Source organism: Plectrocnemia conspersa, unplaced genomic scaffold, assembly GCF_051122295.1.
Source record: "Plectrocnemia conspersa isolate PC_06_02 unplaced genomic scaffold, ASM5112229v1 ptg000003l, whole genome shotgun sequence".
Classification (NCBI taxonomy): Eukaryota; Metazoa; Arthropoda; class Insecta; order Trichoptera; family Polycentropodidae; genus Plectrocnemia; species Plectrocnemia conspersa.
The window spans coordinates 13,894,571-13,917,900 of NW_028277167.1; the positions used below are offsets into that span (position 1 = coordinate 13,894,571).

The 23,330-nt window shown below is 31.4% G+C and overlaps 5 protein-coding genes across 7 annotated transcripts in view; 2 read left to right on the forward strand and 3 right to left on the reverse strand.

Moving 5' to 3' along the window:
• Nucleotides 1–983: 983 nt before the first annotated feature.
• Arl6IP1 (ADP-ribosylation factor-like 6 interacting protein 1) lies at nucleotides 984–2,742 on the reverse strand. The gene is made up of 3 exons (XM_088183724.1): nucleotides 2,589–2,742; nucleotides 2,155–2,526; nucleotides 984–1,854 (listed from the first exon to the last, which is right to left on the reverse strand). The coding sequence occupies exons 1-3, from the start codon at nucleotides 2,610–2,612 to the stop codon at nucleotides 1,654–1,656; spliced, it is 597 nt and encodes a 198-aa protein (XP_088039850.1). The 5' UTR covers nucleotides 2,613–2,742; the 3' UTR covers nucleotides 984–1,653.
• Nucleotides 2,743–3,732: 990 nt separating this feature from the next.
• On the reverse strand, nucleotides 3,733–6,272 carry LOC148236664 (bifunctional 3'-5' exonuclease/ATP-dependent helicase WRN-like). The gene is made up of 9 exons (XM_088182764.1): nucleotides 6,147–6,272; nucleotides 6,014–6,074; nucleotides 5,708–5,943; nucleotides 5,523–5,649; nucleotides 5,244–5,460; nucleotides 4,831–5,172; nucleotides 4,470–4,598; nucleotides 4,017–4,408; nucleotides 3,733–3,938 (listed from the first exon to the last, which is right to left on the reverse strand). The coding sequence occupies exons 1-9, from the start codon at nucleotides 6,246–6,248 to the stop codon at nucleotides 3,778–3,780; spliced, it is 1,767 nt and encodes a 588-aa protein (XP_088038890.1). The 5' UTR covers nucleotides 6,249–6,272; the 3' UTR covers nucleotides 3,733–3,777.
• Nucleotides 6,273–7,521: 1,249 nt separating this feature from the next.
• LOC148236665 (S1 RNA-binding domain-containing protein 1) lies at nucleotides 7,522–13,077 on the forward strand. The gene is made up of 11 exons (XM_088182313.1): nucleotides 7,522–7,655; nucleotides 7,757–8,382; nucleotides 8,446–8,599; nucleotides 9,245–9,462; nucleotides 9,530–9,784; nucleotides 9,854–10,201; nucleotides 10,263–10,407; nucleotides 11,901–12,127; nucleotides 12,242–12,454; nucleotides 12,516–12,769; nucleotides 12,833–13,077. The coding sequence occupies exons 2-11, from the start codon at nucleotides 7,757–7,759 to the stop codon at nucleotides 13,018–13,020; spliced, it is 2,628 nt and encodes an 875-aa protein (XP_088038439.1). The 5' UTR covers nucleotides 7,522–7,655; the 3' UTR covers nucleotides 13,021–13,077.
• Nucleotides 13,078–13,113: 36 nt separating this feature from the next.
• LOC148236666 (uncharacterized) lies at nucleotides 13,114–17,835 on the reverse strand. The gene is made up of 7 exons (XM_088182314.1): nucleotides 17,719–17,835; nucleotides 17,305–17,483; nucleotides 15,704–15,823; nucleotides 15,335–15,521; nucleotides 15,025–15,270; nucleotides 14,777–14,938; nucleotides 13,114–14,701 (listed from the first exon to the last, which is right to left on the reverse strand). Exons 1-7 carry the CDS (start codon nucleotides 17,777–17,779, stop codon nucleotides 14,466–14,468), a joined length of 1,191 nt encoding a protein of 396 aa, XP_088038440.1. The 5' UTR covers nucleotides 17,780–17,835; the 3' UTR covers nucleotides 13,114–14,465.
• A 3,094-nt stretch (nucleotides 17,836–20,929) lies between these two features.
• sprt (PDZ domain-containing protein sprite) overlaps nucleotides 20,930–23,330 on the forward strand; it is a 37,744-nt gene continuing 35,343 nt past the window's right edge. For 2 of the 3 annotated variants that reach the window (XM_088183070.1, XM_088183072.1), the window contains exons 1-2: nucleotides 20,930–21,127; nucleotides 22,818–23,006. In XM_088183070.1, coding sequence (XP_088039196.1) covers nucleotides 22,948–23,006 — 59 coding nt within the window. In that variant the 5' untranslated portion in view covers nucleotides 20,930–21,127; nucleotides 22,818–22,947. Of the gene's footprint in view, nucleotides 21,137–22,817; nucleotides 23,007–23,330 lie in introns of all 3 variants that reach the window. The other variant, XM_088183071.1, reaches the window with a different exon arrangement.

Genomic DNA, 23,330 nt, shown 5'->3' on the forward strand with positions numbered 1-23,330 from the left:
CTCAATAGTTAAGAATAAGAAACTTTCTATGGCACCATACTGTACGCAGTTTAAAATTGCAGGCATCGACACCACCCCTTACCAAATCCAAAAAGTGTTTTATACGAATTGTATTCCAATTCTCTTAGCAAAAAGGCAGAATATATAATAGTAAAGAGTGACCCAACTTCAGTTTCCGTACTTTTTAAAAAAAAGAAACAAAAATTCTAGATTATCTTCGAATTTTTTTTTATTGTCGTCGTCGCAGTGGGAACGTTCAGTAACTAGCGTTCCCACGGCGACGGCGACGGCACGATTGTATTGCTTTTGACGTGAATTTTTGACTTCTGAGAAGCGATAATTGTTTTTTGCGTCCTCCAATTGGTCAAAATTCTGTTTAGATATGCTTCATCCAATTCTCACTTATTGTAAGTAGTAATATTATTATAAAAATATGAACGTTAGATAGCCGAGCGTTTCAACTGCAACGACGACGGCACGATTTTATTGTTTTTAAGTGACAGTGGTTAAACAACAGAAGAAAACTATTGTGTCAGTAGAACTTCATCTGACTTTTCATAAATTGTATTTTTACTAGGAAAATATTTAAAGCTGTACAGCAAAATTATCAAAATTGAAAATTTATAATCTAGCTTTGAATAATTGAAATTAATCAAACAAGACAATTTATTAAATGAAAATGTGAAATATTATATTATAGTATCGAACTTCTAGGCGTAACAATGTCATTAATTATGTAATATAATATATTTAATTTGACCCATATTAGCTTTGTTCTAACACACTGATGACTAAAGTTTAAGATGCTGGTATATTTGTTCTTTTTTAATTAAAAAAATGTTGTATTATTGATTTTATGGAACCCACATTTTATTGATTCAAAAGTTGTCATATTATTTCCTGTTTTTGTATTGAGCGAATTACTCGCAAAACAGCAGCAAAAAATCGAACAGTTGATTCAGTGTTAATATTAAAAAATGTTATTGTATTAATTTTAGTTTATTTAAATAAAAATAAAGCTTACAACTTACATGACAATCAAATACACATATTGGTATTTACATCTTGGAATACACAATACAGTTATAATGGATAACATTTTAAGGAACAATAAGGACGAAAATACAATGAGCAACACATTAATAAATAAACATACATATGTATATACACACTTATGCATACAACTTATTCGAAGTTGCGATCAAAATATCAAAGTACACATCTTAACTTAGTTCTTAACCTCCCTAAGCATTTGTTTTAAATTTTATTGTATTTTAGATTCAGATTTATTTATCCACACTTTCGGGAAATAGTGTATAAATCTAATGACTTATGTGGGATTAGATTTAAGCCGAAAATATAAAATCATTACACACATTCACAATTTTTAAAATACATTCAGATATCTGATTACGTAACATTTAGAACCCCCACCGATTGAATTATCGCAAAAAAATAAATGACTAGTGAAATATAAACTTACAATGAAGCATAAAATCTACGTCATATCACATTACAAAACAAAATAAACTTTAACTAGAAATTTGAATAAATCTATTCTCAAACGAGAAGTAAAATAAATAAATGCTTAAAATTGTCTTTTTTTTCGAGGATTATGAAAGAAATAAATCATAAAGAAAATGACATAATGGTTTATTCGTTCTTCTCTTGTGACTTGGTAAAGCTTGTCAACATGTTTATCACTTGAGTGAGATACATGCTAAATTTTTCGTTGTTGAGCAGTCCGGGTAGGGAACATGAGAATAGCGTTCCGATGTAACACAGGAAGAGATTATCGATCGTTGTGCCGAACCACGCCATAAAGCTCAAGGAAGTGATGAGCAATATGTAATACTGAAAAAATAAATATCATGATGTGTACATATTATATATTTAATGATCTAGTTATTGGTGTTATAGACTTAAATATAATCTCATGTTACTCTCAAAAAAATCAATATATATACTTCTAATATCATAATACCACGAATCTACTTTTAATTAAAATGAACGAGTCATGGTCTCCTAACAAAAGTCATACAAAAATCAGCGGTCTGTAATGTGTTATTAGTATAATACAATACTTAAGTCAAGTACAAAAAAGGGTTTATATATAAAATTCTGAGTTATGAATATCTTTTACATATTACATACCATTTTAGGCGTGGTTTCTCTCAGTTTATAAAATGACTGGCACGTGACTATGAACCAATTGTAATGTATTACAATGCTCTTGCATATCTCTTCGTAAAGCTTCTCTTTGTTTTTGGTCCAAGAGGAAGTTGTGTAAATGTTAGCGACCAGAGTCGGTACGAGGAAGTCCATTAACGTCAGTATTACTCCTATGCTGGCGCACAGAGTCAAAAACGGAGGGTCCAAGAACCAAAGGATCAGATATAAGAAGCTGACCGCACCGAAAGTCAAACCGGGGTACCACTTCTTATCCCACGTCAAAGTCGAATGCAACGGCAGTATTATCTCGCGCCAGCTCTCTAGTTTTCGCTTCAGTTTCTTCACTTGCCTCTCCTGTGCGAAACAAAAGTGGTTATGTACGAATGAGATTCAATATTTCAATAAAAAGCCAATACCTGCTCTCCGGTGAACGCGTCCATTTCAAAGGTACTTGGATTATCAAAAGTGTGTTAAATAAGACAATTTTGATGGTAAATCAGACGCAGTATCAATGAAATTATCAAAACAAGCCGCTTTGTTTGTGTTCAGTTCGATGACAGTTGATCGAACAGATATGGCGTCTTAATTTTAAAAATATTTATTCATTATTCATTATTATTTGAAGAACATTTTAATGTTTTTAAAAATATTTTGATATAAAATTCAAACGCTTTATCAATAAAAATATTATATTAATCTTTTTTTTCAAAAATATTTTTTATTTGGGGCAATATCGAACACAAGCGGGAATGAAACTTTTAAATCGTAAACATTAACGTAATTTGAAGAGTGGTGGGGGGGGGAGCAAGTAGGAGAATTTTTACTAGTGAAAATACATTTTCACCATTAACTATATTTCTACTAGCGAAAATATAATTTAATTGATACGCGTTAGTGAAACTATGCTGCTATGAAACTCAATTTGACAGTTGCGTAACGTCCATCTGCTGTTTTAACCCAAACTTATCCTACATGAATTAACCACACCCAACTTTCATTAGGTCAAGTTTAAAATACAAACTAAGCCAAATCATCTCTTTGGGAAACGGGAGAAGTACAGACAGACGTCGCATCTTGCATTTTGCTTCATAGTGTGGCTGCACTTGAGCAATACACTATGTTTTTAAAGCATAATGACGCTATCCTTGCCGATATTGCTACAAATTTATGATATAATAATATCAGTCAAAGTATATTAAAACTGAATCAATAGGAGGACGCAAAAACTATTATCCCTTCTCAGAAGTTAAAAATCCACGTCAAAAGAAATAAAATCGTGTCTGAACCGTCGCTCGGTAATTCCACGTATACAATCTTTCTATGACCAGTTGCAATGTAAGCAATGATGACCGAACCGATTACCGATATTTATATATTATTATAATATACTGTGTGAGTTTTATTGATAAAAACTTTATTATTATTATTTAAATATTATTTAAATACAATAACAATTTTATTTTCAAGTTTTGCATATCCACTGCGAGCTAAGAGACCGAAAATCGAGTTTTTATCTACATTCAAGATTTGCCAACATAAAGTTTAATTAAAACATCAACATTTTTTTTCATGTAATTTTATTATCACTTTATTTTCATTATCACGTCAATTCTCACTAATTTTAAAATATATAGGGGAAGCTTTTTCCCCACACTTTTCTTGGAGCCAATATTTCCCTTTATCTGCTACTTGTGCATTAGAATACATGACATCCTTGTACATACGTGAATTGATTTGTATGTACTTTTCGGTTTCTAAATAAAGAGCTGAAAAAGTATATAGTATAATATTTATAGTAAATATAATGTGTTGGGTTAGTTCCAAGTATAATATTTATTTTGTACCCAAATATCTCCACCAACTTTCGTCTCTTCTTTGACCTTTTCCATAAAACTCGTTATTTTTTACAATATCAAAAATCCTTTTATGCTTAACTCCCAATAACGTCGACACAATAGTTTTGATCCCATAAGTTTTTGGCAGCAAGCTCTTCATTGTTTTTAAGAATAATTCGGTTTCAGTGGAGCAATCGTATTTTGACTCATCTGTTTGCATATTAACAGTACAATTATCGCAACAATTTTTCTGATCTATATTAATCGGTTCACTGTTGAAATGCGATAGTATAAATTTTCTTCGACAGGAAGTTGACATTATGTACTTTTTCATTATGTTATTATTATCTTCGCTGTACTTAAACGAAGAAACTGATTTGGAAGATTTCCTATTTATATATCTAAGAAAGAAATGTTATATAAAATTTAATATTTGGAAAGTTTGATGTATTAATAGCATACCTATGTATGTTAAAGTCTGTTGGCGAATAAAACAAAACACACAAAGCAGGTTTGCCATCTCGGCCGGCTCTTCCTGCTTCTTGGTAATAACCCTCCATATTTAAAGAAGTACCATAATGAACGACTAATCTGCGAGAGAATAAGATATTATTAATGATTACTATATAATAGAAATCACTAGTAAGTTGGCCAACTATAGTAATTGAACAAGACAGGAATTAAAATGCATCATTTTCATACTCTTAACTTAATTGATTTTACTTCATATTTTAGATTAACCAAGATAATAAAAAAATGTGGTATTGATCATTTTAACTAGGAGCAGTTAACCAACCTAACGTAAAGATGTTAAGATAGTTACCTAATATCTGGCTTATTTATACCCATTCCAAACGCAGTGGTCGCTATCATCACTCTAAACTTATTATTCATAAAATTGTGTAATGCTAATTGTCGATCTTCTCTACTTAAATTTGAATGATATATTTGACAAGTTAAACCAGCGATTTTCATTAAGTTAGCTATTTTTTCAGTAATTTTTTTAGTTATACAGTAAATCAAAACAGATCCCTCATTATTATCGAATTTTTCCTTAAAAATGTTGATAACATCCATAATGTCGCTAATCGGTTCGTCGCTTGTAGGTTTTGCCATAAAATATAGATTTGGTCGATCGAATTCGTCGCATATCGTCCGATAGTTTCTAAAAAAACATTGTGAAACAAAATCAACTGAGAATAGTTTCTATATCACCATTATTGAAATGGATCATACTTCATTTGCAAAATATCAGCTATATGTTTTCTTTCTTCTTTGTTTGTCGTAGCTGTTAGAGCTACTATAGGTACGTCGGGAAAACGAGTTCGAATATGAGTAATTTTTTTATACGCTGGCCTGAAATCTTGACCCCAATGTAGTATACAATGAGCCTCATCAACAGCAAATAGTGTAATAGGTCTTCGTTCATTTATTTCATGCAAAAGAGCCATACCTTAAAATCATAAAATCATAAAATAGAAGTATAATAAAAATAAGTATTATATAAGAACATACCTTTTACGCTAAAAGCAGTTTCTGGAGTTATATAAACCACTTTAAAGTGTCCGTCTAATATCTTTCGAACGAGCTGAGATTTTTTAGTTTGAGTCGAAGCTAAGTAACACGAAGAAATTTTATTTTGCTGTAACACAATAAACAATTTAAAAAATACACGAGTATGATACAATTTCGCTTATTACCTTTAATAATCTAACTTGATCTTGCATCAATGATATCAACGGAGAGAATACTATCGATAAGCCATGTCTATATAGAGCTGGATATTGATAGCACAGCGATTTTCCATAACCGGAAGCCAAACATACGAAACTATCTTGCAATGATAATATATCTCTTATAGACTCCCACTGCAAGGTTTTGAAACTATGGAATCCGAAGCTATCTTTAAGAATTTTCAGATGCTCTCTAGTGGGTTCTGTTACATATTAAATTATTATTATTATTATGTTACATCATAAATTCCTACTATTAAACAAAAGTACGACCTTTTGGACACTGTTCTGCCTGCAGACCGCAGCAAAATCTGCAGGTATTAAGAAAATTAACCTAAAAAAATAATCATTTTGAGCTGATTGTCTAAGCAAATTATTAAATTTGAATTATTCATTCTAGGTATACCTTATTAAAATTATATTTACAATTAATCCTAGAAGGTAAAGCTAATGTTGAAAAATTCCGTTTTGAAATAAAAATCATGCTACGGGTTAACATGTTTGACATATTTGGCCAAAGCACTAATGTTAAAAAAAATGTTGCATTATGGTAAAATATAATATTAAAATTAATAATACACATATTAACTCTTTGACCGCGTTTAAAAAATTTCCACACTACATCTGTGCGCGGCGACGTTTTCAATGAATTTTTTATACATAAACTTATCGTTGACCAAACATTTGACCACACGACATTTTACCACATGACATTTGAATACAACGACAATTCAAAAACGTTTAAATATAATTATAAAATGCATTACTTATAAATAGACAAATAATGCATATTTATTATATTATTTCATATAAATTATCCAGCATAAATACGAATTGTAATTATTAAAAAATAGTTATTAATCTAAAGTAAAGGAATTTAAATTCTTAAATGCTTTAAACCATTATTATTAAATTTATAACTAAGATTTATAGCAAAGACGAAAAATACTATGTTGGTCACTTTTGCTGATGACACGACGACATTATCATCACATGACGATCCAACCATTGCTTCTAGTATGCTGCAAGAAGACCTTAATAATGTTCATTCATGCTCGAAAAATGAAGGATAAAGGCAAATGAATCCATGTCGGTACATATAACATTCACTATGAGATAAAAAAAAACCTACTCACCAGTGTACCTTAATAAGAACAGATTGCCATAGGCAGAACTTGTGAAATATCTTGGCATGTACCTGGAGCGAAGATTAACCTGGCAAAAACATATATTCAGTAAAAGGAAGCAACTTAGTATAAGGATAAGAAATATGCACTGGCAGATTACGATTGTCGACAAAAGACAAATTAATAATATACAGCGTAATACTGAAGCCGATCTGGACTTACGGTATACAGTTGTGGGGAACCACCAGCACAGTGCTAATATTATAGAGATCCAGGCCAAATATCTAGGAAAGGTAATAGATCCATGGTATGCGCCTAAAAAAAGATTAAGATTCATTTTGAAAAAAATAATGTGGATATCCGGAGGCCGACTGTCGTCAGTGGACAGAGTTACGACTTGAACAGAGCTTGTTTTTCACCAGAGTGCTACAAAGTTTTGACCATAATAAATAAAATAAATATATAAATGGCTCCCACAACATTTTTTTGAGTTTGCCCTTAATATTTTATACGTTTGTAATGTTTATAGGCAAAAATAATCACTAATATTTTAGTTAATTTATATAATTACGTTTAATTTGGTTTTTAAGCGCTTACCTAATACACTAAATTTTATTTAATGAAACCATAATTTAAACACTTAAGACCAAAAACGGTTGTATTTAAGAATAATAGAATATACGTTCAAATGTCAGTCTCGCATACGTAGTGGTACTAGTGTCTAATTACTGTCTAATTACTTATATTTACCACTATTTCAATAAAGTATTACATTTGTTATCTTCAAGGTTTGTAAATTATATAATTACAAGCAAACTAGTGCTATTTTTGTAGTAAAACGTGCGAAAAAACTTAATAAAGTATATTTTTTAACATGAATTTTTTTTAGATGTATTCCGTACGAAATAATATGAACATGATTGACTTAACGGGAAATGACTCCCCACCCAAACCAAGTAATGCAGTAAAAACTAGAAAAAGAAAACCAGTAGAGTCGGTGAATGGCTCGCCCGTTGTTAAAAGAAAGAAAAAAAGTGAAGATACCGTTGAAACTGATAAAGTAGTTAAAGCTAGAAAAAGAAAACCAGTTGAGTCACCGAGCGGCTCGCCTGTTGTTAAGAAGAAAAAAGCGGCAGCTGCTTTAAAAAAACCGCGGCAAGTTAAAAAAACGACAAAAGCGAGCACTACGCCTAAATCAAAAAAAATTGATAAAGTCAATAGTAACAATTTGCTAATAGCAAATTGTTCGTTGATTTCAGACAGCGAAGACGAAAGATGTGAAGTTGCAAATATAAATACAGGCAATTTAGATAGTAACGATGATGGGTCACGTATGTCACCGTTGGATAATAACACTGAATATCCTCTTTTGGATGTCGGTTCGGTTTTATCGGAAGAAACGGGAGTTTCTCAGACTGTAGCGAATAACATTATAAATCTAATCGAAGATGATAATACACTACCGTTTATCGCCAGATATCGCAAGACGATGGTCGATTTTATGTCGCCCGAGAGGTATTGACAAACATCAGGATTTAATTAATTGAATCGGTTGATATTTTTCATTATATCTTTCAGATTGCAGGAGATCTTTGATAGCTATCAACGAGTTTGCAAAGTTAAAAGAAAATCTCTCAGTATATTGCATACTCTAAAGAAAACCAACAAGTTAACTGAAGAAATTCAAAATTCTATCATATCGGCCAGAAGCATTGCAGAGCTTGATTTAGTGGTATTTACTTATTATTTACAGACCTTAGTTTTGGTAGTTGGTTACATAACAAAGGCTTTTTGTATTCCACTTGGATTTGAGATATTTAACAATTCACCAGATTAATGAGTAGCATCTTCTTCATCCGTTATAATTGATTTCGTCGACTATTTTAATATGTTACGGTCCCCTATTTTCGCGAAATTTTAAATGTTTTGCCAAAGTGTGTATTACCATGTCTCAATAAAAGTTTAAATTTTCTTTACATTCGCACAATATTTTCTACAAGCCTGTTATACAAGTTCCATTATTTTTTGCGATCATGCGAAAACGCGTGAACGGACTGCAATGTGTTAATACTACCCGTTTTTCAAGCCATACCTAGCAGGCGCGGGCGGTGAGATACTTTCCCTCTCGATCGCTCGCATGTTATGTTAAGCGTGCGTGCCCTTATCTCTTACTTACTCTCGTCACTTAACACGCGAGCGAGCGAGAAGGAATGTATCTCACCGCCCGCGTATGGTACCTAGATAATTATTTAAATTATGTTCCGCAAAATAATTATTGCTTGTTTTATATGTTTAATTTTTTTATAGCATTATTTATTAATAAAAAATAATTACTAACTAATCAATTTTCTGTAATTTTAAAATTATTCCTATTCAGTATGAACCATTAAAAACTTTAAACACAATGACTAGTCGAATTAAGAAATTTGGATTGGAAGAATCTATCAAGTCTATCTTGGGCGGAAATGAAGTATCGTTTTCGTCTTTATGCAACTCGGATCTTAAAACACCGGAAGAAGTCCAAACGCATCTAATTCACGGTTTGGCCAATGCGATATACAAAGATCCGAGCGTTTTAGAACTGATCCGTAATTTGTTAGTATTATTTTTTGATTAAAACATTGTATGGAACGAATGGATATATGTATATTTTATGTTCCAGAAAAGACAAATCTCATATCATGGTCGAATGTCAAAAGGCTAGAAAAACTAAGAACGACGAAGCTGAGACAAGCCTTAAAAAAAATAAGCACAATAACACTGACGACAACAACAAGTACGATTTATACATTGGGTTTAAGATGAAAGCCGAATTGGTCAAGCCTCATCAGATATTGGCTATAAATAGAGGCGAAGCGATGAAAGCGTTGTCCGTTAAAATCGTAGTAACAGATTGGTTTTTAAGAGAGTTTATAAAGTAATTATATTTGATTTTTAATATATATTTATGAAATCACTTTATTTAAATCTGTTTTTGTTGTTTTAGATTCTGTACAAATAAATGGAAGATACATTTGATTGTCGAAGTTGCTAATGAAGCATATAAGAAATATATTCATCCTTGGATATGCAGAAACGTACGCTCTGAGATGACAGCGAGGGCTGTGAAAGAATCCGTGAAAGTTTTCTGTTTGAATCTGAAGAGGTTGCTTCTCACGACGCCGATTAAAGGCCACAATATATTGGGAATTGATCCGGGATTTAAAGCTGGCTGTAAAATCGCAATAATAGGAGCGACGGGTGTTCCGTTAGAGACCTTCGTACTTCATCCAAAGTTTACTGATAAATACGACAATGAAGGAAGAAAACTCTTGCACTGTATCAAAAAACATAAGTAAATTGTGTCGTTGAATATATTATTTTATATTGTTTAATTTTTGTATTGTTGAAAATAGTTGCGAAATAATTGCATTGGGGAACGGTACTGCTAGCAGAGAGACTGAACACTGGCTGCGAAATTTGGGTATATCTGAAAATCAAATTGTAATTGTGCCTGAACAGGGAGCGTCGATTTATTCCTGTAGTCCCGAGGCAGCAAAAGTAAGCAATATTTGTTCAAAATATAGGGTTTTCAATGTTTTATTGATTGAATCTTAATTAAATCTTACTTAAAAATAATGTGTATATTTATTTTTAATTATTTAAAAGTATTTCTAACGGTACAAAAAAAATAAGTGAGAGCGGTTGTTTTTTGGGCTTTTAAATGTCGTCTCTGTGTAGCTTGATACGAGTTTGGCTGAACTTTTAATTATTCCAAGAAAGTATTTCGAGTTCAATTCGAATTGTACGAGCTTATATACCCATTTTAGAAATAGGGAAAGTTCAATGCTCTGCCAACTCTCGATCTCCTCGCCAATAAGATGATTCGGGACAGAAACAGACTATTTGTTATTGTCTAATATATATCTAGTAAGATAATGAATAAAAAATGATAGAATCTGCAATAACGTCATTTTTAAGGAATGCGGGTGTGAAGGACACTATCCTTTCACCGCGACTGATATTTTTGTTCGCTAGTTCAAAATTTGCTAATATGTGGGGGAGCACCTATTTATGCCATAAGATATTTAAATATTATTTCAATAAATTCAAGTGTTTTTCAACCTTAAATTATACAAAAAAAAATATATTACAAGGCTCAAAGGTTCATGGCATCTTTAGGTGCCCAATGCATACTGGCGATTTTTTTGTTGACTTTTATAGAGAGTTAATACCTGTCGATGCATCGCCCTTCTTTGTATTTGCCACCGAAAGTATCTTTTGTTTGGTTTATTTTTGTAAGTTCTTTTAAACCGTTTAATTGATATTTGTTAAAATATTCGATCGATAGTCTGAATAAAGTAATTAATTTTACAAGCTTTTAACAAGTCTTTGTGACATTATAAATACGTGATTATAAATACGTGTATTATCAATTATAAACCATACGTCCCGTTTGGTCTGGGACAAGCCAGTTTTTTTCGTGCTTTGCGTTCGTCCTGTCGTTTTCGTAAAATCGTTTGATTTGGTCTGTTTTGTCCCATCCACTGATGCACAGAAGAACAACAATTTTTGTGTCCTCTTCAGCTATCTGCGCCAAAAACTCATCTAACAAAGAAATACGATCAGGCCTGCAAAATATTTGTAAAGAGAAAACACATGTTTTGTTTCTGATGCACTCACAATCATTTCTTTCTAAAACTTCGAAAAGTTCAGTCCCTTCAGTTGTGATAGTTATTAAATATTACTATACTATATACATTATTGGAATCTATCAGTGCTGTTTGTTTTATTGGTATGTAAAGTTAGCTATTCAATACTTATGTTTTATTTTCATATTTTTTTGAATTTTGAAGTGTTTTCAACGGAAGCGACGAATTCGTTCACAACCAAATCAATATTCGAAATTCCCACTTCACTTTTAATAAAATGCTTTGTGATTTTTTACTTTATCGAGATTTCTGTTAGTTTAATGTCTGTCTTAGTAGTTTACAAATCATTTGAATGACATGAAGTGCATTTTCTTTTTTCTGTAATTATATTTTTTGTCATAGGAGTTTCCAGGAATGGATCCAAATTTGATATCGGCTATATCTTTAGCACGTCGCGTTTTGGATCCTCTGAGCGAGCTCGTCAAAGTAAACGCCAAGCACATTGGCGTCGGCATGTATCAGCATGACATAAAGGAAAAAATATTGGCCGAAGCTCTTGAAAATATAGTCGTTTATTGCGTGAGCTTCGTTGGTGTCGATCTAAATACGGCTTCGCATACATTATTAGGGTAATTTTTCAATATATTTCAAATATGTCACTTTACCATATAAAAATATAATAAGTAATTTGTGATGTTACAGTAACTGAATAAATTAATATTTATTTTTGTAAAAAATTGTAGGAAAATAGCTGGATTGACAGCTAAAAAGGTCAAGAGCATTATCGAGTATAGAGAGAAGATTGACGGATTTAAATCGAGGGATGAGTTGATGAAGGTTACTGGAATAGGTCCGAAAACATTCACTCAATGTGCCGGATTTCTTAGAGTGCCTAATAGTAAAGTGAAATTAGACAATACGTGGATACATCCCGAAAGCTATGATTTAGCTTATAGGTGAGCTATGTTCTATTCTTTCTATTTAAAACTGATTGAATGACTAAAAATATTTTTTCAGATTAATTAAAAACTTGTACATGGAACCCAGTGAAATAGGCACACTCAATTTCATCAAACGTTTAGAGTTTAATTTAACCAAAACGGACTTGTCAAGGATCTCAGCTAATTTAAAATGTACCAAGAGCGATATAGATCTTATCATAGAGGCTCTCACTCAATTGCCATCTCAAGAGGTGATTAGAAATATTAAGCCGATATATTCCATGAGTGTCAATAACGTGAAAGATCTCGTCGAAGGTGTTACTATAACAGGTAAATACGATATAACATTTTATATTAAATTGTAAGATTATATATAACATTAATTTTTTTCAGGTGTCGTTAACAACGTTACGTCTTTTGGTGTGTTTGTCGATTGCGGCGTTGGAAAAAATGGTTTGATACACAATAGCAAATTTGGTGATTGTGAACCACCACAGTTGGGCGATAAAGTTATGGTGACTGTGATAAATCCAGTTACCGAAAATAAATTACCGTTAAAATTAATTAAGATTATTAATTAAAATATATTATTTCATTAATGTTTCTGTATTGAATACACGCTTATTTTTAAAGCACAATCGTCATTTTAATGGTTAAAAAAAGAAAAAACTGGGTACAATAGTTTAAAATTTATTCGAGCAGTATAGGTACAATGATTCTCGACTATCAAAAATATGAATACATTTTTCACTCTCATATTGTAATACATAATAAATCATTGAGCAAAGTAAAACACGTAATTACACTAATAGGTATGTTATATCATTTTTTTACAATTATATTTTCAAAGTTTCAGTCACATTGTATCAATACATATATTATTTATATATTATATGTACAAAAAATGGTAATCGGTTACCTAATATTATTAATGAAACGAGTGTTAAAAAAATGGACGGTTTTTTTAAAAATAATTTTGTAATGAAAAACTTAAATTATTGATTGATCAATATTAATAATACATTCGAGGATCTCTTATCCGAGTAAGGAATCTTAAAACTAAAAAATTCATAATCAAAAAAAAAAATAGTGCAGCACCAATTTATGATTATATGTATACAATATATATACAAAATAACTTGAAAAATATGTATATTTCAAACGAAGAAAATACCGTATAACATTTTCATGTTTAAAATATACAATTTAAATTGTCTACATAAATTCTGATAAGTCTCCTGTTAAAAAAATAATTTAAATATTTACACAAAGCAAAAATAATAATAAAATATTAAATATGGCTTTAAACTCTTTGGCAATACGATCAATATCCATTCTTAGCTTTTAAACACTAAAGATGCTGTAAGCGATAAGCGAATAATAAAAAATGGTGCAGGAGACGTAAGTGCATTTATGTATACGCATACAAATAATTAGACCCAATATAATTACATACTGACTTAGACATCGATGACTAAATATAATATTGATTGTTTTTTTTTGCAATAGATTCACAAAAAATGCTTAATGCTTTCAATATATACATGTAAATGTATACGCATATTTTTTAACATAACCTATTTACAAAATACAATACTGTCAATGTGCAATAGCGTTCAATAAAATCAACTATGTTTTTTTTAATATTCAGTTATAAAAAGTATGGTTTATATTATTCACATACATAATTAATTTAAAAAGTATTAAAATATATGTATATATGATAACCACATACGTCATTTTAATTGTTCACATGAGCTTAACTATTGCAGTCTTAATATAATATCAGATAAAAAAATATAATATTAGGCAATGTGACTTGAGACAGACATTTTTATTGTCACGTTATATACACATTATAAATATGGCAATCTTGAACGTGCTTTGCGTTGTTCTTTCATGTTATATAAAAAATATTAGGATTCAAATTACATATATTAGCAACAAGCACTTTGATTACATATTAAAAAAGATCGAATTCCTATACACATTCAATAGCAAAAATCTCACTGAAGTGATGGATTCTTCATACTGTTTGAACGTTCGAGACTTGTTCCTCCTGAGAAGTTCCAGGCGTTTCGGTGATTTTGTCCGAGCTGGGAAATAATGCACTGTACGACGGTGGCGGAGGTTCGACCTCGTCGTAATCTGGAGGCGGATACGGACGCCAGTGCTGCGGATGACTCGAACATATCGCCGCAGGCGCTATGCAATCCGGTGGCACCGTCTGATCTTGTGCCCTCGAATAGTGACAAAAGCACTCTAGAATGTGCAAATATTATTAACACATTAATCGGCGAAGAATACGGTGATTATAAACGAAAATAAAACAATTACCCCACACTCCGAATATAATTAAAACGACTGCGCATATAAGCATTCCGAGCATTAAGTATCCCCAAGTGCCGTACGGTTCTAGAGCTGCGTCCAATGCCGAGAGACCCTTCCGCGATTTTCCCTTTTCGTGCGTTGATTCAGTTATACTCTTTGAAGTAATTTCTGGAAGAATTAAATACATAATATTGGACGAACATTTGTTGAATCAGATATGGTGCGTATCCTAAATTACAACTTTTTATGCTTACCATTTGTCGGTCGGCTCGTTATCACATCCACACCTAAAATTTCGCCATGTTTCGAGTTGATGATTTTCAGCAATCTCTCGAACCAATTCAGCTTTTGATTGCTGCACAACGAGCTGGCTTCGTCGCCGCCGTTTCCAGTCGGACAATGTTTTACATCATCGCACGCCAAAGCGATGGACACACACAACAATGCCTCCGAACCTGCTCTCAAACACGTGATTTGATCTTTCTCCAAGCATCTTTGTCCTGCATCGACAGTGAAATAAAATTATTAATTAATAATAAATATTTTTTTAGTTGCAAAAAATACCTGAATTTACAGCAGTTACGACTAGACGTAAGCGATCAGTACGCTTCGACCAAGCTGAGGGCCACCATTCGATTCTTATGGGCGGTGACATGAGTTGTTGTGCGGATTTTTTTATTGAAAAACCTGGAGAACACGGAGCCACTCGCCAAACTGGCAACGCTTCCGGTTCATTCTTATCTATGTAGAACTATGAAATCACAGTTATTTATTATTAATAATAAGAAAGATTTGATTCTAGGTGAGACTATTACCGACAATTTATACTTTTTATTTAACATGTCCGGTAATGAGGGTAGAAAAACAAAGCTTAATTGTTGAAATAGTCTCTCCTAATAATAGTATATAAATCATAAACAAAAGCAGACTTACAACATTTAAAGTACAATTTGGAATACTGTTGTTTTTATTACTGTTACCGCCTACTTTGTTTTTCCTTCTAGAACCCCATGAGACTTCATCGAATATTGTATCAATGCCTCTAAATGGATTCTAAAAACATAGTTAAAAATTAATGATCGACTGTTGTTTCGTTTCATATTGTCAGCTTAGTTATAAAACCGTGTAAGTTATTTAGTTTTATATTCAGATACCTCATATCTCAACGCACAAGAAAAAGGTTTATTTAGATATTAGGAATCTTTGGAAATCGCATTCGTTAACCATAACATGCTTTTGAAAGATCAAAATAACACATTCACCCTATACTTTATGGTCCATCATAATAAAGGGAGAGTCAGTTGATAATAGATAGAAATAGCATATTTTTTTGATTTTTGAAAAAACAGGATAGCTAACTTTGGTAAACACTAATTATTTACGTATGTTGGTAATTTTTACATTTTTAACTAGTCTTGTAGATATTTTTCAATGATTTAAATATAGATTTATATAAAAATGCATACAAAATACAACACAAATTGATGAAAATATAGACTTTTTCTAAAGCCAAAAATTTAAATATTAAATTTAATAGTTATTAGTTAATGTATTAAAAAAATTATATTTATATATATTATCAAATTGTTTGAATAAAAATAGCATACATGATACAGTGATGTATATTATTATCAACGAAAATATAATTTCACTGGTATACACCAGTGAAAGTATAAGTTTTGACAGTTTAATTTGGGTGTTCGATGATCTGACCAACGCTTGTTTATACCTAACCTCTCCAACAGTTTTTGGTGCCAGCGAGATATTTTATAAGATATTTCTAAAATAAATAATTTATTTCCCGTTTATTTTTAAAAATGTTGTATTTTTTAATTAACTATTAAAAATATTATTACCCAATTAAAAAATAGACTATTATTACCATAGTAATATTATTATGGCATATTTTATGAGACTCGCCCTTTCTTATTTTACGCAAAGGGACAAGCGGGACTAATCCGGTTCAGATATTAAATATGCGATGGCGAAACAACTCTTTTAATTTTTTATCTATGCACATTCATTACATCATTAGTCAGTATCTCGTTCTAAAAATAAATATATAAATACTTGGTTTACTAGTATAATAATTTTTGATCATAAAAAATAATCAACAAGTAACTCACCGGTGAGTCGCTGGCGTTTTGTGGTTAAAGCTTTCAAGTAAAGAAATTCTTAGTACATTATAGTTATATTTTAATAATTATTATTCTTTTTTACATAGAGCTTTAAGACTTTATTATATGAAACTTTTAATTACAGTTCTAATAAAACTACCTAGTTGAGAAATTCCACGAATGTTCATAGATTCGTATGTTGCAATTGAGAAAGTAATATATTTTCTATTTATGAAGCAATACTACGTAATTTAAAGAGGTAAGTTAAAAAAAATCTGAGAAGTGTAGAGTCTAGGATAAGGAGTGTTACAAAGGAAGTAAGCATTTTATATCGGTTGAGATTATTTTTATATTAACTGTAATCGACATTAACTTACACAGTTTGCTTAGAACTAAATAGTGAAATTAGATTGTTACCTCGGATTCTATGATTTGCAACGACAGAGCGTACGCAAACGGCGCGTGAATATTTAGCGTGCACGGTTTCGTGACATTATTATACATTTCACCGCTGGGCAGAATGAGAGACTTGGCCGAACCTTCGCCCCTCGCTGCTAATTTGATTTCTTTCGCCGGTCCACATAGCAGGTTTTCGGCTGCGAACGAATCGAAACGAGTCATCAACGATAATTGCAAACAAAAGGTCAAGAATGTGACATTGTCGTGGAAACGCTCACAAAAGCGCGTGTAATACGATTTAAGGTCACACATCGCGGAGGTATAATTGAGCGTATACATAAGGCTGTGTGCGACTGACAAACAATGAAAATGAGACTGCTACGTGATCAAGGTTTTCCAATATGTCGATTCGGCGGAGGGCGATTTACTCACTGGAGGACCGCAGAAAACAAATAATGGCGAGAGTGACAGTCAAAGGGGCGACTTGCGGCATTGCGGGGAGGGGGGCGGGGCCCCCGCGACTGACATCCAAATTCACACTACCAATACAACCACTCCGATGGACTTAACGCCGCGGCGCATGACCATATACTGTTTGGTCCAAACAGCATTTTACAATTTAATAATAATTTCTTCCTTTTTATTACAAATTACACTACTTTATTTTTGTTGTTCACATTCATTAATGTTCCCGAATGATACTCCAAATTCAAAATGTTCTTTTATTAAAGCTGCTGTGAGCAAAATGTCATTGATTTAGAACAGGGACGGCATTTGGGGTAAGCAGGTGAAGGCATTCCCCCCCTTTTTGAATTTGGCTAAATAAATGCATGTTAATAATGAAAATCCAAATATTATAAAAAATGACCGCTAGACTGACTGGCTAGATTTTGCCCTACCCCTCCTGTATAAAGCTGAAATGATGTCTCTGATTCTAAACCAAAAAATCTTTATGGTTATCCTTCAAAGAAAATCGTAAAAACAGTATCGAATCTATCCCGAAAATATTTTTCAGTGAAATTATATCAGAATATATTTTCACCGATAGATATATATTTTTACCAATGAAAATATAATTTATATGGCAGGTGCTAGTAAAATTATATGATTTCATCTTTTCCATACGTAGTAATACATATGCATTTACGTACTTATCAATATTTATTCACATGCAATGTATAAATAGTTATATTTTTAGTAAAGTTATATTTTCACTAGTGAAGTCCAAATACATTTTCACTATTAGACATATATATATTTCTATTAGCGAAAATATAATATGCCAGTAAAATTATATGCTGCTCTAAAACATCAATGAAACTCAATTTCATTTGCTGTTCAAACCCAAACCTAACCCAATGAAAGTTCAAAAACCGTATAGTTTTAGAACTATCGTTAGATCAAGTCCAACATATAAACCAAGCAAATTCATCCCTCATGGGATTTTTGATGTTATATTATGTTTTAAAAATACGATAACTATCCTTACCGACATTACTACGTACTTCTGATATAAGAGTATTGGTCATTGGAGTATTAAGTATAAGAGCATTGGTTAAGAGTTGAAGCAATAAAATCGTATCGGCGCCGACACGATTATATTGCTTTTGACGTAGAATTTTGACTTCTGAGAAGTGATAATTGTTTTTTACGCTCTCCTATTGGTTAAAATTCAGTTTAGATATGCTTCATTCGATTCTCATTTATTTATTGTATATAGTCGTAATATTGTTATAAAAAGTCTTAATATGATTGATTGTTAACCGAGCGTTCACACTGTGATGGCGAATGCACGTTTTATTGCTTTTGACATTAATTTTTTACTTCTGAGAAGGAAGAACTTTTCGCGCCCTCATATTGGTCAAAATTTGGTTTAGATATGCTTCATTCGATTCTCACTTATTGTAAGTCGTAATATTGTAATAGACAGTCTTAATATGAACGCTTGTTAACCTAGTATTTCCACTGCGACGGCATGATTTTATTGCTTTTGACGTAGATTCTAAACAGGGACGTGTATTTATTTTTCTCACGTTCAACAACTCAGTGGAAAGAATTACAAAAAAGACTTTACCAGTCACAGAAAAGCGGGAGTCTGAAAGACGCTGGAGTGCACGATCAGAAGCTGTTCGAGCTGTTTATGAAGGAATAAACGAATTATTAGATCTGCTGGAAAAAGTATCAAAAGATGTAATGATGTCACCTGAAACAGTGGTGCAAAACAGTTGCAATAAAATATATTAGATTTTAATTTTATAGTTTTATTGTATTTCCAGAACAATATTCTTGCAAAAAATTATCGTATTTGGGAACAATTGCAGGATCCAACTTTAAAAATTTGTTATGATTTAAGCCAAGTTGCTGTAAAAAATGAAAAACAAGATGCAGGCTGGGGGTTGATGTAGAAAAAAATAATTACGCGTCGTCGAAGGATGCCCGGAGATCAGCAAAAATATGCAGGCCAGTAATCAGATAAATATTATATTATATTAATTAAAAAAATATTGAAATGATCAGTTATTTAAAATATGACGTTTACAATCCTATATAAAATTACAATATTTAGTAGTGAAGAAGATAATGTCGGTGTGGTGGAAATAAACAATAAAAAAACGAAAAAACCCTGATTCCGGACCAATATTTTTTCTGAACTTACTGCAAACAATTAAAGACTTAGTGGAATGTTTTTTTTAGAGACGCAAAGGAGGAATACTTTCAACGAGCTGATACAAGGGATACATTAACAATTTTAACCTGTTAGCTGCCAATAGGCGTCAACTGCAATATTACTCAAATGTCCATTGCGCATATATACGCACTTTTAATATGTGATTTTTGATTCATATTGTTAATATAAAGTGTGTGATATTTTTGTTAAATACATATTGTAGTGATATATATATATTCAACATATGTATAACAATATAACGTAGCTAAACTACATAAGCAATCTTAGATATCATTGGGGAAACCGCTCATTATATAAAAAGTGCGATAAGGGTATGGACCATGCGAAGTAATATATTACAAAAGAAATTTAAAAAAATATTAAGTTTTATTTAATAGATTTTTTAATTTTGCCATTATAGATATAACGGTTTTTGAATATACGGTAACTGCTGTAGTTTTAATCAAATCGTTATGAAACTTTTCTTAAAATAAACCTTGTGAAAATCTCGGTTAAGTTCGATTGCCAGTCGATACGATACGATACGATATCTTTAATTATCAATAGTTTAATATAACCTTTCTTGTGTGAAATCTTTAATTAAGTGAACTTTTACATACTTTTACAATTACTCTGGATCAAACCAGAATTTAAATTTAATTACTATATTTTGCAGCTTATATTTTAAATGAATTTAATATGAGCACAATATAACAACAGTTGCTTCCAAAGTCGATAGAAAATAATATAATAGAGTATGATGAATAAATTTTATTGTTATTTTCTATAGATCATGTAGTACTTCGACCCAAAAATCTATATATACACTTGTACAATGGAATGATTATCGTTCATTCAATAAATTAGGGGATGCTCTTTCATAACTGACTTTAGCTTATTACTAAGCAAGGGGAGATTTAGAGTGGGGACTCCAACCCTGAGGCATCTGTATGTATATAAAACCAGAATGAGTTCAGTCTAACATTGCGCTCCGGCGCGTTTGTACGCGTCGGTCTTTTAACCGGTTCGGTTAAAAAGTTTCGTGTCGATTAAACGACGAATATTTGTATTCCTTTTTTGAGCGTTTTCACGGTTAAAGAATTGTTTCGAGATCGGAATGCGCGATAACGACTGTGTGAAAAACTAACGACGAAAATGTTAAACGAAAAATGAGTTAGTGTGGTATTATGTTATATTTACATCTTAACTGAAACATTTTTTTATTATTAATACAAAGTATGAATGATAAAAAAACTTTAAGATTGTATTTGTTAAATATAAATATGACGATGTGGATTAGAATATAGAATATTTTTAATTTCCATTCGAGCTGAATAAAATTTCATGCTTCGAGAGCGCAAACGCTTCAGTGATTACATTTTAGGAAGCATTAGACTATTAAGCTTCTAGGAATAGACCTTCGTATTTCGCATAAAAGCGTCGATTTCCTTATTTTCGCACAAAAACAATACAAATTTCATATCCTTAGATGAATAATTATTTTCGTGGCTTTTGTTGATTGCGCATATCCTTGAAAATTAACGTACCGTGAAAAGTACAACGTTCTTTTGCGACAAAGATAATGTATGTGTAATGATTATAAATGCTTCTCAAATTTTGCATTAGTTAGTAAAAATACAATGTAGACATTGTAATTAATTAAGGGCAAATAATTTAAGGCTTTGAATGTTCATACTTTATGTTCACGCAATTTTTTCCATAAAAAGGCAAAATGTTAAATAAGAATCGTTCTACTAGGAATGGATTACAAACTGCTCCTGGACAAAGGAAAAAAGCTATAGTACATATGGTGAACCAGCGCAGCGGAAACACACCATAATGGTGGGAAAATCACTGACGTGTAAAATTGTACTTTTGTATTTATGTGTATATTTTTTTATGTATGATACATATAACTTACTTCAGACATCATGATGGCAAAAATCGCGAGTAGACCCTTCAATATGTAATTTTGCAAAAATCTTTTCTCATAAAAATCTGTGTAAAACGTAACGAACGCAACAATGCCGAATAAAATATATCGTAACTGTATTAGAAGAGCGAAAAACTGTAATTAAACGTTGGCAATCATCGTCAATGTGTGTATTTTTTCCCATGGAATCGAGTAGAAATGTGTAATGAGTTTATGTTTGAAAACATCGATAAAGAACCTTTTTTGCATTGTTAACCATAAATCAGTTATATGGTTAATGGGTAATATAAATAAAATAATAATATATGCAGGTAATATTATCTGAATAGAAATTCTAAGTACTTTAAAAAATATTTTTACTGTGATGTACACCGAGTGTACATGTCATTTTATTATGTGAATATCACTATAAATATGCCGAATAAATATATTTAATTTAGATATTCCTCCTAGATACACTTACATATTTAATTTAATAATTACAATATAGTTTAAGTAACTATCAGAAGTAACACAAATAAATATTCGATCACACAGGAGTAATTTCCGCATACAGAGGTGTTCAACTTAATTTTCAATATTATTTTTGTAAATAAATATTTGGTACGTTTTATTTCTGCATGATTTATACATAATATTGTTACGTTTTCTCACTAATATGTTATTAATTACTTCTTAATAATATTTTTGTTTTTCCAATTTATTTACACATAATACATGTACACTGAGTGTACATCATCGAAGCGTATAGAATGTTCTTGAACCCCAGGAGCCTAATCTTACAATAATTTTGGATATGAGGGAATAACAGAAGGATTCGGAATAGTTAGATAAAAGCATGACATACATAAATAGTAAATAGGCAGTTTATTAAAAGCTATTTTAATATTGGCGTGTAATATTTGATGTTTTTTTTATTTATTCGCGAAGGATGATTCACATTAATATGTGCGAGTGAAAGTTTTAGTGAAGTGTAAATAAATAAATAAATAATAAATACTAGTGGCATGTTAAAATGTTGTTAAATTGACGATTCAGTGATGTGAATGAGACGACAGGGATGAACACACCTACTGTGCTGAGCGACTGTAGCTCAAGACACCGCCACAGAAGAAAAGGGTAAGAAGAAATATATATAAAAAAAACAGTAGCAACATTATCCTAATATTCAACAAACGAGGTTCCACGTAACTAGTAAATATTTTTATGACGTTCAAAATATACGAGGTGATTTATATTTGATATTTTCTCCTAATCAGATATAATACACTCTAATTTGTGGAATGCATTATTTATTATAGTCTCCAGATCATTTTGCGATTTTTCTTTTGTTGCCTTTTCAATGTCCTCTTAATTTGTGGAAACCATAAAAAGCCGCATGGATTTCGGCATCACGACGATGTCATTTTTGACCATAAATTAACGAATTAGTAATGAAATGTC

Excerpts from the sequence above, each read along its gene's own strand:
- Arl6IP1 (XM_088183724.1), bottom strand. The coding sequence starts at position 2,612 with ATGGACGCGTTCACCGGAGAGCAG. Across the intron at positions 2,527-2,588 it reads ACGCGTTCACCGGAGAGCAG|GAGAGGCAAGTGAAGAAACT; the intron begins GTATTGGCTTTT and ends TGTTTCGCACAG. Across the intron at positions 1,855-2,154 it reads GAGAAACCACGCCTAAAATG|TATTACATATTGCTCATCAC; the intron begins GTATGTAATATG and ends TTATTTTTTCAG.
- LOC148236664 (XM_088182764.1), bottom strand. The coding sequence starts at position 6,248 with ATGTCAAACATGTTAACCCGTAGCATGATTTTTATTTCAAAACGGAAT. Across the intron at positions 5,461-5,522 it reads AACTGCTTTTAGCGTAAAAG|GTATGGCTCTTTTGCATGAA; the intron begins GTATGTTCTTAT and ends TATGATTTTAAG. Across the intron at positions 4,599-4,830 it reads ATAAATAAGCCAGATATTAG|ATTAGTCGTTCATTATGGTA; the intron begins GTAACTATCTTA and ends ATTCTCTCGCAG.
- LOC148236665 (XM_088182313.1), top strand. The coding sequence starts at position 7,757 with ATGTATTCCGTACGAAATAATATGAACATGATTGACTTAACGGGAAAT. Across the intron at positions 8,600-9,244 it reads TTGCAGAGCTTGATTTAGTG|TATGAACCATTAAAAACTTT; the intron begins GTATTTACTTAT and ends ATTCCTATTCAG. Across the intron at positions 10,408-11,900 it reads GTAGTCCCGAGGCAGCAAAA|GAGTTTCCAGGAATGGATCC; the intron begins GTAAGCAATATT and ends TTTTTGTCATAG.
- LOC148236666 (XM_088182314.1), bottom strand. The coding sequence starts at position 17,779 with ATGCCGCAAGTCGCCCCTTTGACTGTCACTCTCGCCATTATTTGTTTT. Across the intron at positions 15,824-17,304 it reads TGCAAATCATAGAATCCGAG|AATCCATTTAGAGGCATTGA; the intron begins GTAACAATCTAA and ends CTATGTTTTTAG. Across the intron at positions 14,702-14,776 it reads AATTATATTCGGAGTGTGGG|AGTGCTTTTGTCACTATTCG; the intron begins GTAATTGTTTTA and ends TGCACATTCTAG.